General features: G+C 39.6%; 1 protein-coding gene across 2 annotated transcripts in view; it reads left to right on the top strand.

The window, feature by feature from the left end:
- Positions 1–8,495, top strand: part of neu1 (neuraminidase 1) — a 30,744-nt gene extending 22,249 nt beyond the window's left edge. Inside the window, exons 3-6 of one of the 2 annotated variants that reach the window (XM_048616579.1) lie at positions 189–451; positions 3,934–4,116; positions 4,671–4,890; positions 8,347–8,495. In XM_048616579.1, coding sequence (XP_048472536.1) covers positions 189–451; positions 3,934–4,116; positions 4,671–4,890; positions 8,347–8,417 — 737 coding nt within the window. In that variant the 3' untranslated portion in view covers positions 8,418–8,495. Of the gene's footprint in view, positions 1–188; positions 452–3,933; positions 4,117–4,670; positions 4,891–6,582 lie in introns of both variants that reach the window. The other variant, XM_048616578.1, reaches the window with a different exon arrangement.
- Positions 8,496–12,723: the final 4,228 nt, after the last annotated feature.

Here is a 12,723-nt window from a genome sequence, read left to right as displayed (position 1 = left end):
CACAATGCAAATCACTAGTTCACACCTTTACCCATAACAGTCGCTCATGTGGACAGTACAAAAGTCAACTTGGCATGCTATTGAGGTTGAGTACAATACCTGTGAATGAAAACATGGCGCTTGGAGTGATTTGAGGATTTCAATCCCTAACATTGTTACTTAGCATTTTCATAATTTTCTTCCTTCAGGTGAAACCTGGAGCCCAACCACCTTCCTTGATAATGATGGTTCAAAGATTGATGGCCTAAATTTGGGGGTAATATTGGTTGATGAAGAGAAGGATCTCATTTTTATCATTTACACAACATGTGCCCACCACTATCGCTGTAACATTTCCAGCACACTATTAATTGAGAGCCGAGATGATGGGAGGACCTGGAGCCAACCAAGAAACCTGTCTAAAATGATTGGCACGAAAATGTTTGCACCTGGCCCTGGATCTGGCATTCAGGTGAGTGAAATCTGAGGGGTAGAACACTTACAAGGGAACTGGCAGGCACATGAATAAGCATGTGAGGCAAAGTTTTTGTTTTGAGCTAATTTGTGAAATTCACAATGCAGTTGAAATTGTGCTAGTTAGGTTACGTTTAAAATCTCCAAAAAATCATTTGTGTAATCACACACAGCAGCGCAGTCAGCCTAGTAGTATGACAAAACATAGTCTCAAATTTTCTTTCTTTTAAAAAGTATTGAGTGCTAATTTCATAATATTCTTTTCATGCAGCTGAAACTTGGATCTAAAATAAGCATTTTAATAGGTAACACCGAGCTCTCCAATTGAATACCTTAATTTAAAAATAACTGAAAATGATATAAAAGGTTCCAAACTGAATCATCCACTACTTCAGGGTGACCCAGTGTTCTTGTACAAAAACCTAAAAGTTAACATGCAGGTAACACAAGTAATTGGGGAAATAAATGGTGTATTGACATTCATTGATGTATTGGAGCAAAGAAGACTTAATGCAGTTCTTTAGGGCCTTGGTGTATGACATAATTTTGGACTGCTTAGCTAAGGAAGATGTGGTAGGTTTGTAATATATTGTTATTCTTTGGCAAGTTTACATCAAAAGTGGAACAAAATGAACTTTAGTTTCATTTCTGTGAAGGTGACTTTTTTTTTTGAAGAGGTTGGAAATTTGTTTTTGAACCGTGAGTTCAAACATCATTTCCAAGATAGCAAGTGACTTGAATCACTTACCTCAGTCAGGGGTTAATTGCTGAGTGTTTACATAATTGAGCTTTATGACCCGCACAGAAGCAGATGGACAAGGGCCATTGGTAGATTTGGTTCTGAAGATAGATCATCATAGCATAAGGGCAGTTTTTAAAAATCATTTTTTTAGTTTGTAGAAATCTGAAGACTGAGAGTGTAGTTTGTAGAACTGTCCTGATTGACCCAACTAAGAGACAGAACTGTCAGAGCTGGGAAATTGTCTTGGACAGTTTCAGCAGCTAGGATAAGGGCTAGAAAGAGACAATTTAAGTAATAAGTCTTCCTCTCAAGTTACTTCACTGGGATTGAGTAATTGCAAAGGATATTGGTGGGAAATGGGTTGAATCCTTCTTTTTGCTTTTTAAGATTTTTCTAGATTGTCTTTTGTATAATTTTTATTCTTCTGTTAAAAGAACATTGGCAGCCTCCTGTAAATATGTTCAGTGACCATCACAGTAATCAAATTGCAAAAATAAAATGTGTGATCTATCAAGCCAGGTTTCACTGTAGGATCTGACATGTCCAATATTCCTATTAGCTAGAAATATAAAGGATATTCCTGTCTTGGAGAAACCATAACAACGGTGCACTGGAGTGATTCAATGGTTAAGGCATTTGTCCAATAAGGAGACTCAGTAAACTCTCTTCATTGGAATTTGGAAACTTGACAGGTGACCACATTGAAATGTAAATTTTTTAGGGGCATGATATGATAGATGCTGGGAGGATGATTCTTTTTGCTGGAAAGCCAGAAGAAGGAATCACAATCCTAGGATAGAAATTCTGTATTTTGGACTGAGATGAGAGGTTTCTTCACTCAGCATGTGGATTTTTAGAATTCTCTACATTGAATTATATTCAAGACTGAAATCTTTTTTTGGATACAAACAGAATTGAGAAATAAAGGGATAGTTTAGGAAAGTGGAGCCGAGATAGAAGATAGTTCTTTGCATGAGTTCAAGGAGTCAAATAACTTTTGCTAAATCCTATTTCGGACATTACATTCTGAACAGCTTAAATTGCACAATTTTGATCTGATAACCAGTTTTGTTAGCAGAGTCTGATCTGGACAAAATTAATTTTGAACCATTGTATACTATGCAGAAAATGTGCATAAGTGATTTCTGGCATAACTTGCTTTATGGTTAAAAATTCCTTGAGTTTTTGCATTGGTTGTCATTCCCATCCTGTTTGGTCTGATTATAAATAGTAGAAATGAGCAGAAATTCAATCAAGCTTTAATCTTAACTGGATAAGACTGCTGAATGTTTTTTAATCACAAAAATGCTAAAATAATTGAACACAGCCATTAATGAGCATACTTTAATGGTGAGTAACAATTACAAATAACAAATTAGTGATTTGCACTCAGAGATCAGTTTGTTCTAGTAATGGGAATGAAAACTTTTCATTTAATTACCCCTTTATAGAGTTATAAAATCATACAGCATAGAAACAGGCCCCCTGGCCCACCATTTCTATGCTGACCAACAAATACCAAACTAATACCATTTACCCGCACTTAATCCATAGTCTACAATGTTCTGACATTTTAAGTACCTATTCAGATGCTTTTCAAACGTTGCGAGAATACTTGCCTCCACCACCCTCTCGGGCAGCATGTTCCATATATCTACTACCCTCTGAATGAAAACAAAAATTCCACAGATCGCCTTTAAATCATTTAGTCCTCACCTTAGACTTGTGTCGTCTGGTCTTAGACACATCTGACATGGGAAAGAAATCTCACATCCACTCTGCCTATGCCTGTCATAATTTTGTATACCTCAATCAGATCGCCCCCTCAGCCTCCTCTTCCATAGAAAACAAACTGAGCCTAACCAGTCTCTCCTCAACTGAGACTTCTCATCCTAGCCAACATCCTGGTGAATCGCTCTGCGCCCTCTCCAGTCTAATCTTGAGTTTCAGTAGTGTGGTGACCAGACTTGTACACAGTATTCCATGTGTGGCCTAAACAATCTTTTATAAAATTGTAGCAAGACTTCCTTGCTCCAATATCCAATACCTCATCTAATGGAGGCAGGCATCCTGTATGCCTAATTCAATGTCCTATCTACTTGTGCTGACATCTTCAGGGATCTAAGCATCAAGGTCCCTTTGTTCCTCAGTACTCCTACCATACACTGGTACAAAATGCATCACCTCACACTTATCGGGAGTAAATTCCATTTGCCATTGTTCTACCCAATTTACCAGCTGATTTCGGGTGAACAGAGGAGAAAGAAGAGAATTTATTAGGCTCATAATATGTGCCATCTTTTGCACACAACTGACATCCATCAGTTATTGAGTACAAAATTCGCAATTGAGTGAACTATATATTGGGCTAATTAGGTATTTAAGAGGAAGACAAGTTACAATGCAACTTAAACAAAATACCTCAATTATAATAGCTGATGAAGAAATGTCCAAATCCAAGATACCCATTTTTAAATGTTGCCAGCAGTAATTGCTTCAGCGTATTCTTAAAATACATGGGCTGGAAAGTCATCTTACAGAGCAGTCTGGAGCATGACACTGACTACAAGTTACAGGTAATGCTGAATATTTGGTTTCATTACAGTCTTTTCATAGAATCCACTGCCTTTTTGGAGCTACTCTGTCTGTCTAGAATTTATTTTTCATGCTAATAAACTGAGCTCGCAGCTCCTTAAAGTTCTAGTCGTTTTCTCACAATGTAGAAGTTCTTTTTATAGAAAAAGTACAATCCAAAGAAAGGTCGTTTGATCGCCTGTGGACATGGAACAATTGAGGAAGATGGGATATTCTGCCTTTTCAGTGATGACCATGGGAAGACCTGGACGAATGGAGGGAGTCTGAAGGGAATTCCCTTCAATCAGCCAAAAAAATTCTTTGACTTCAATCCTGATGAAAACCAGGTAATAATCTCTCTTCTGTTGCCATGAGTGTTTTTGATGAGGGAACAAGTAGTCAGTTCTGTGGGGATGAGGAAAGGAATCAATCCACATGCCTCCTGGGCAAATTCAATACTAAAATGCTGAGTTCCAGAGTAAAGGGAAATCTAAAATGAAAGGATATAATTTCAGAATAAGGAGTGGCCCATTTAAAATAGTGATAAGGAGGAATTTCTTCTCTCAGAAGTTTGCTGATCTGTCAACTTGTCCTTACCATAGAGTATTGAAAGTATTGGAATAATTGACTATATTTAAGACTGAATCAAACAAATATTTGGACTTGGGAGGCTCGGGAATTATAGGTGGCAAGCAAGAAAAGTGGAGCTGAGGTCAAGATAAGATCAGCCATGAATGGCCGAGTATGTTCCACCCTACTGTTCGTATTTCTGATGTTTGTATGATTGACAGTTACTCAGTTTCTCAATGCGGGTTAAATTAGACACTGTTCTCCTCTCAGTGGTGATCATTGGGTTTTGATATTTGATTGAAATAAAAGAACTTGTGTTGTCTTTTTAAAGCCCTATGAATTATCAGATGGTACCGTGGTGATTAACGCAAGGAATCAGAATTTCTACCACTGTCACTGTCGAATAATAGTGAAGAGTTACGATGCATGCGAGTCCTTACCAATAGAAAGTGTGACCTTTGACGAGACTCTGATAGACCCGGCTGTGGCTGCTGGAGCATTAGTCAAAGACGACATTATTTTCTTCAGTAATCCTGCAAACCCATTCAAACGTAAGTCACATAATTCTCACACTGGAGCTGCTGATGTTTCTGGTGCCATCACATTTGTATTCTCTGAAGGGAGGCAGTGGCCTAGTGGTATTATCGTTGGACTGTTAACCCAGAGACCCAGATAACATTCTGGGGACCCAGGTTCAAATCCCACCATGGCAGATGGTGGAATTTGAATTCAATAAATATCTGGAATTAAGAGTCTACTGATGACCATGAATCCATTGTTGATTATTGGGAAAAACCCGTCTGGTTCACTACTGTCCTTTAGGGAAGGCAACAGCCATCCTTACATGGTCTGGCCTACATGTGACTCCAGACCCACAACAATGTGGTTGACTCTTAACTGCCCTCTGGGCAATTACGGATGGGCGATAAATGCTGCCTAGCCAGCGGCGCCCTTGTCCCATTAATGAATAAAGGGTTAAGTACATTCTACTATTCATGCAAAGTACACAAACCAGTCCAGGTGAACGGGTAAAGGATCCCATGTCTGGTGATTGTGAAACTAAATCGAATAATCTTCCCTATTGTGATCTATGTGTTTTTTGCTGGTGTTTCCCTGTGCATTGCTCCAGTCTACTATTATGATGGGGCATAATTTTAACGTGATTGGAGGAAGGTATAGGGGAGATGTCAGAGGTAGGCTTTTCACACAGAGAGTGGTGGACGTGTGGAATGCGCTGCCGGCAGTGGTAGTGGAGTCAGATACTTTACAGACTTCTAAGTGACTCTTCATAGGCACATGGAGGATAATAAAATGTAGGGTATACAGGGTAAATTGATCTTAGTAGGATAATAGGTCGACACAACATCCTGGGCCGAAGGGTCTGTATTGTGCTGTACTGTTCTGTGTTCTATGTTCTTTCAAAAGTAAGTCCAGGAAAGATTGATCAAAGGGAAGCCACATGTCAATTAATGAGCTGTTTCTTTTTGCAAAGTTTACTTAGAAAGCCACAACTGCAATTAGATTCAGTTAACCCAATCAGTACAATTTGTCATCATATAACCATACAAAATAATGAATATTCTATGCTTATTTACATTTTCAAAACATCTTTATGCAGCAGGACATCTCAAGGCACTTTGACCAATGAAGCTCTTTTGAAATGGATTCACACATGGTCAGCACTCATGCAGGTTGTAAGAAATACAGCAATGAATTTGCCCAAAGCAACATTCTGCAAACAATGAAATGATAAGATAATCTACTTTTAGTGAGGTGAAACTGGTTTAGGGGAAACTACTTAAATAATGAAATATTATTGCTATAGATGGTAAATTATTTATTTTTAAATTTAAAATGAGGTTTCTCTTTTAACTCCTTTTTCTATTTCTCTCTTCTCACTTCCTGAATCCAATCATTCTTTCCTTTATTTCTACTTCACTTAATTCTAATTTGCCCCACTTCGTCCTTTTGTGTCTTTCTATCTTTGCAAATCAGATTAGGATGTACAGTAAGTAGTCTGATAGTGCCATCATCTGCCAAGATCCTCACCTCACTCTTATCTGCTCACACTTCTAGCGACTTACAAAGAAAATATTTTGAGTCACGTTCAAGGGCAAATAATTCACCTAAGTATATTGTTCTTTCAAGATTTGGTACATGTTCTTCAATACTGCACCTCTGTTGTAATTGGAGTGTACACAATGTTTCAATTCACTTTATATTTTCCCTCTTTTAATCCCTAGGTGTAGATCTTACTCTTAGGTGGAGTTATGATAATGGAAAGTCGTGGGTAAAGGACAAAATATTGATCTGGCATGGCGCAAGTGGTTATTCCTCCATGACTACTTCCAACAACACAAGCAATGAGCAATACATCTACTTAGTTTTTGAGAAGGGCATGACAAAAATAACGGAATCCATATCGTTTGTGAAGATTCGCATTAACTAAATGCCTGCCATCTCTTCTTTTTACCTGAGCATCTCCATGGGAGTGTAATCCAAACAATCTTAAGAAATCACAGGCTCCAGTTTATTTGGGAAAATAATTTATTTTTACATCACTACACAATTTACTAGTTTTAATGCTTTGTTTAAATAGGCTTTCTGTATTTTAAATTGAAATCAACATTTTAAAATTCCAAATTTCTTTACTATCTTCTCTCTCCCTGCAACTTGTAGTTTTCTTTTCCTTAACTTAATGATGAGTCTGTGATGTGGACTTACCACCATCTATGATCGATTTGCAGTATGAAATGTTTGGTTCTGTACCTGATCTTAAACACCTGCCTTTTTTTCCGAACATCATCTCCAGGACTATGTTGATGCTGCTGCTAAATATGCACTTCTTAAAATATTTTTAAAATAAAATTTGTAAGAAATGTGTTTAGCTGGGTGAAGTTGTCAGTATATCAAAATCCAAAACAGGAGAGTGAGAACACCACTGGCATCTCTAGCTTCGTGAAAATGAGGTTCTTTACTTGCATATGGACATAGTTACAAAGATGTAATTTAGGAGCAAGGGTAGTCCAGGTCAAGCCATCAATAAAAGCCCAGTGGGAGACAGCTTTTAGAAACAGCATGTTTGCATTTCAGTCTTGAGGCTATCCTTTCAAGTCCTGTCAGACAGTTCAAGTGCAAGGCTACATGATGTAGCTTCTTAAAATAACAGCTGATCTGAATGGATCAGGTGGCCTTTTCTTATTTGCTTCTTATTGAGGTCTATAGACATGGGGCTTCCTAAAGTGAAGGTCTGCTGAGCAGACTGACACTTCAGAATAAAGACTTGTATATTTTAATTCCTTGATGCTAGCTCATGTGACTTTGTCTTAGTTCCACATCAGAGAGTGGTATTTGACAGACAGTTGGTTTGTATCTATGAAGGAGAAATACTTGAGTAAAATTACACCTAGACAGTAGTTAGGGGTTCCATAATTGGCTGCAGCACACCTGGGTTAGCAAGCAATTAACCATGATTTTTGCTCCTGTCAGGTGATAGTTCTTGCTGAAACATGTACAGATCTGGATACTGAATGATACAATAGGTTTCAATTGCATTAACCTCTGTTTTTCTACAGCTATTGATAATGCTGTCTATGTTTGCATGTGACGTGTACCTTAGTTTCAGACTGTTGCTTGTGGCACCTTATCCCCAGTATCACCGCATTCAGAAAAGACATTTTTTTTTAGTGTAGGGAAGAGGGGATAAAGAAAGGGGATAAAGAGTTTTATTTGACTAGATAAATCAGATTTTTTTTTAATAAGGGGGCAATATTTTTAATGTGTCAACTGAAAAGTTTGTATTTGACAAGGCACATTGTTGGAGAGTAGGGATAGCATCCTTAATTTAATATCATAATTGTAATTGGGAATGGGTCCCACTTAAAATATTTGAGGACCCCACCCAGAATCTAACTCAGGTACCCTCCGTTCAATGAAGCAAATATAAATGATTTTCGATACCTGTTTTCTGCATTCTGTTAACTGTAGCTTTTTCTTTTCCTGGACAGTTTTGCACTATGGTGAAGTCTGTTTTTTCAAAAAAAAAGACTGGATGCTGACTGGAACAAATGCAAAATAGTGCTTTTTGTTTTGAATTTTTACTGTTTGTATAAATAATTGGATTGCTTGTCAATAAAATTTCATAACTTTCCTAAAATGTGTCCTGTTCCTGCTTCTAACATTTTCCCTTATTAAGATAATGAAAATCTTAATGTTGCCAAACCCAGCAAAAGATGTGACTACATCTTTTTGAGTTTCAGATCTCTTGTTATAGTTCTTTGTCATGTTTCATTGCTGTTAAATTTCTGGCTTGAGATATTTTGCTATATTAGACTATATAAATGCCAAGTTGTTAACTTTGTGTTGTTAACTACAAATGCAAAGCTATCTTTTAGACCAAACGTAACTGTGAAGGAGCAATAAAGAGAAACCATATTGCACTCAGTTAACTCTGTTTCTCTCTCAGCAGATCTGCTGCATTTGTCCAACACAGTATTTATTTGTTTGTGTTGCAACCATGATCCAAACTGTAGGAAGGGGAACTGACACTAGGTGCATTGTTCTTTCAGAGCTGGTAAAGATGTTATGGGGTGAATGTTCTCCTTCTATGCTGCAACAAACTGGAATTTTCTACTCCCTTGAAATGACATGGTCAGAAGTCACATGACACCAGGTTATAGTCCAACAAGCTTTTGAATGTAGTCTGTTCGTCAGGTGAAGTAAGAGAAGCACACAGAACACAGAGTTCATGGACAGAGACATCAAGGGCAGAGGGATCAAAAGATCAGACAAATGGTGTGACTGGAGTGTCAAATATTAAGTTTTGGTGTAGATTTGTAGCTTGGGTTGTGGGTGTTGAGGTTGGTTGGCTCGCCGAGCTGCTTTCTTGTTTCGCAGACGTTTTGTCACCATGCTTGGTAACATCCTCAGTGCAGCCTCCGATGAAGCGTTAGTATGTTTTCCCGCCCGGTTTTTAAACTCTGGGGACCGTGGAGATGAGTTACCTCACTTCCGGGTTTCCTTCGTAGTGGAATGTATAGGGGTCAAGATCGATGTGTTTGTTAATGGCATGCTTCGTGGAGTGCCATGCTTCCACGAGTTCTCGTGCCTGTCTCTGCCTAGCCTGTACCAGGATCTTGGTGTTGTCCCAGTCGAAGTGGTTGTTCTCCTTGTCCATGTGGATTGAGATGAGTGAGTATTAGTCGTGTCTTTTTGTAGCCAATTGGTGTTCATGTACTCTTGTTGTTAGTTTCCTTCCTGTTTGTCCGATGTAGTGTTCTCACAGTCTCTTCCGGGGGTCTTGTGGATGACATTGGTCCTGTCCATGGCGGGGAGTGGGTCCTTGGTTCGGGTGAGCAGTTGTCATAAGGTTGACGTGGGCTTGTGTGCCACTCTGATGCCCAGCGGTCATAGGAGTCTTGTTGTGAGTTCTGACGCATTTCTGATATAGGGTAGTGTGATGAGTGTGTCGGGGCGTGTAGTCTCTTTCTGATGCTGTTCGTGTAGGCATCTTCTGACCCAATTCTTTGGATATCCATTATCCTTGAAAACCTGGAAGAGGTATTCTTCTTCTTGGCGTAGTTCCGTGTTGCTGCAGTGTGTTGTTGCCCTTTTAAATAGTGTTCGCACACAGCTACGTTTGTGTGTGCTGGGATGGTTCCTGTTAAAGTTCAGTACCTGTAGTCTGTATGTGTGGTTTTTCAATGTACATTTTCATTTGCAGTTCCCCATTTGTCTTGCGTTCTACCGTGACACACAGACCAGGTACTGAACTTCAACAGTAACCATCCCAGCACACACAAACGAAGCTGCGTGCGAACACTATTTAAAAGGGCAGCAACAGGGAACTACGCCAAGAAGAAGAAGAATATCTCTTCCAGGTTTTCAAGGATAACGGATATCCAAAGAATTGGGTCAGAAGATGCCTACACGAACAGCATCAGAAAGAGACTACATGCCCCGACGCACTCATCACACTACCCTATATCAGAAATGCGTCAGAACTCACAACAAGACTCCTACGACCACTGGGCATCAGAGTGGCACACAAGCCCACGTCAACCCTACGATAACTGCTCACCCGAACCAAGGACCCACTCCCCGCCATGGACAGGACCAATGTCATCCACAAGATCCCCTGCAGAGACTATGAGAAACACTACATCAGACAAACAGGAAGGAAACTAACAACAAGAGTACAAGAACACCAACTGGCTACAAAAAGACACGACCAATACTCACTCATCTCAATCCACATGGACAAGGAGAACCATCACTTCGACTGGGACAACACCAAGATCCTGGGATAGGCTAGGCAGAGACAGGCACGAGAATTCATGGAAGTATGGCACTCCACGAAGCATGCCTTTAACAAACACATCGATCTTGACCCCATATACGTTCCACTATGAAGGAAACCTGGAAGTGAGGCAACCCATCTCAACGGACCCCAGAGTTTAAAAACCAGGCAGGAAAACATACCAATGCTTCATCAGAGGCTGCAATGAGGATGTTACCAAGCATGGTGACGAAACGTCTGCAAAACAAGAAACCAGCTTGGCGAGCCAACCAACCTCAACAACCTCCAAATATTAAGTCTCTGCAGGTGATCAAAAGTGTTCGACGGTGTGTGTAAAGTGTCAACAGCTGAATAACAAGCGAAGTGATGACCTATAATCAGATTAAATAAAGCAGAGAAATAATTACAAGAAAGTAAAAATAAGGTGCTGCTGGAGACAAACCAAATTACTGGAATAAAATGATAGGTATAAAAGTCGCATACGGAGGGTCTAACCAAATTAATAAGTAATCCAAAACTGTACAAAATAAGTAAGGTTGAGAGATCATAACAATTTATCAAGTTGATGGTGTCAAAACAGAAGATTTTACAGATGCAGAAGGCAGACACAGGATACGACTGATAGAGTACCCTTTGTTGTCCAGTACTTCGCTGGAGCGGAGAGACTACACCATGTTCTTCGCAGCCTTCAACATGTCATTGACAACGATGAGCATCTTGCCAAGATCATCCCTACCCCACCACTTCTTGCCTTCAAACAACCGCCAAACCTTAAACAGCCCATCGTTCGCAGCAAACTACCCAGCCTTCAGGGCAACATCGACCATAACACCACACAACCCTGCCATGGCAACCTCTGCAAGATGTCAGATCATCAACATGGATACTATCATCACATGTGGGAATACCACCCACCACTTACATTGCAGATAGTCGTGTCTTAGCCAATGTTGTCTACCTCAGACACTCCAGGCAAGAGACCCTGAGGTATGGTATATTGGTGAGACCATTGCAGATGCTACGACAACGGATGAATGAATACTGTGCAACAATTGCCAGACAGGAATGTTCCCTCCCAGTTGGGGAACACTTCAGCGGTTAAGGGCATTCAGCTTCCAAACTTCCAATCCTCAAGTAAACACCCTCCAAGGTGACCTTCGAGATATACAACAATGCAGAATTGCCAAGCAGAAATTGATAGCCAACTTCCGTACCCATGAAGACAGCCTCAACCATGATCTTGGGTTCATGTCACGCTACATGTGACCCACCACACTTCTGTATCTGTAAAGTCTTCCTTACTGTCCTGTTTTGACACCATCACCTTGATAATTTTTTTGATTTCTCAAACTTAGTTATTTTGTACAGTTTTGGATTACTTATTACTTTAGTTAGACCCTCCGCACGCGCATCTTATACCTATCATGTTATTCCAATCATTTGGTTTGTCTCCAACTTTCTAATTTCTAATTTTTTTGTAATTATCTCTCTGCCTTATTTAATCAGATTATAGGTCATCACTTTGCTGCAGACTTATTCAGCTGTTGACATTTTACTCACACCATCTAACATTCTTGGTCGCCTGCAGAGATTTATTATTAGACACTCAATTCACACCATTTGTGTGATCTTCTGATCACTCTGCCCAAAAATTCTGTGCACTGTGTGCTTCTCTCACTTCACCTAATGATGAAGGGACTACGCTTCGAAAGTTTGTGATTTCAAATAAATCTCTTGGACTATAACCCGCTGTTGTGTGATTTCTGACTTTGTCCACCACAGTCTAACACCGGCACCTCCACATCTTGAGATGACATGAAGTGTGAGAAAATTCAGCAAGAGTGGAAAAATGTCCATCTCAAATTATTCTTCTATTTTCCCGTTAGGATTCTGAATCACTATTTAAACCTTGCTAATGGGCAGTGACTGCTTTGTTTCCATGTATTTACACCTCGTTATTAGCTAAACCTATGTCATTTATATGCAGCTTTATATGTCCACCTCCCAGAAACTAAATGGTCAGTGACTAAGTCAGAATGCTTCCTGGTGAGAGAAGCTGAGCATTTGCTTCTCTGGGTCTTCAACC

The sequence above is a fragment of the Rhincodon typus genome, chromosome 35 (genome assembly GCF_021869965.1).
Source record: "Rhincodon typus isolate 14 chromosome 35, sRhiTyp1.1, whole genome shotgun sequence".
In the NCBI taxonomy this organism is placed as follows: domain Eukaryota; kingdom Metazoa; phylum Chordata; class Chondrichthyes; order Orectolobiformes; family Rhincodontidae; genus Rhincodon; species Rhincodon typus.
The sequence above is the reverse complement of the archived record's forward strand: the minus strand, read 5'-3'. Positions and strand labels throughout refer to the sequence as shown.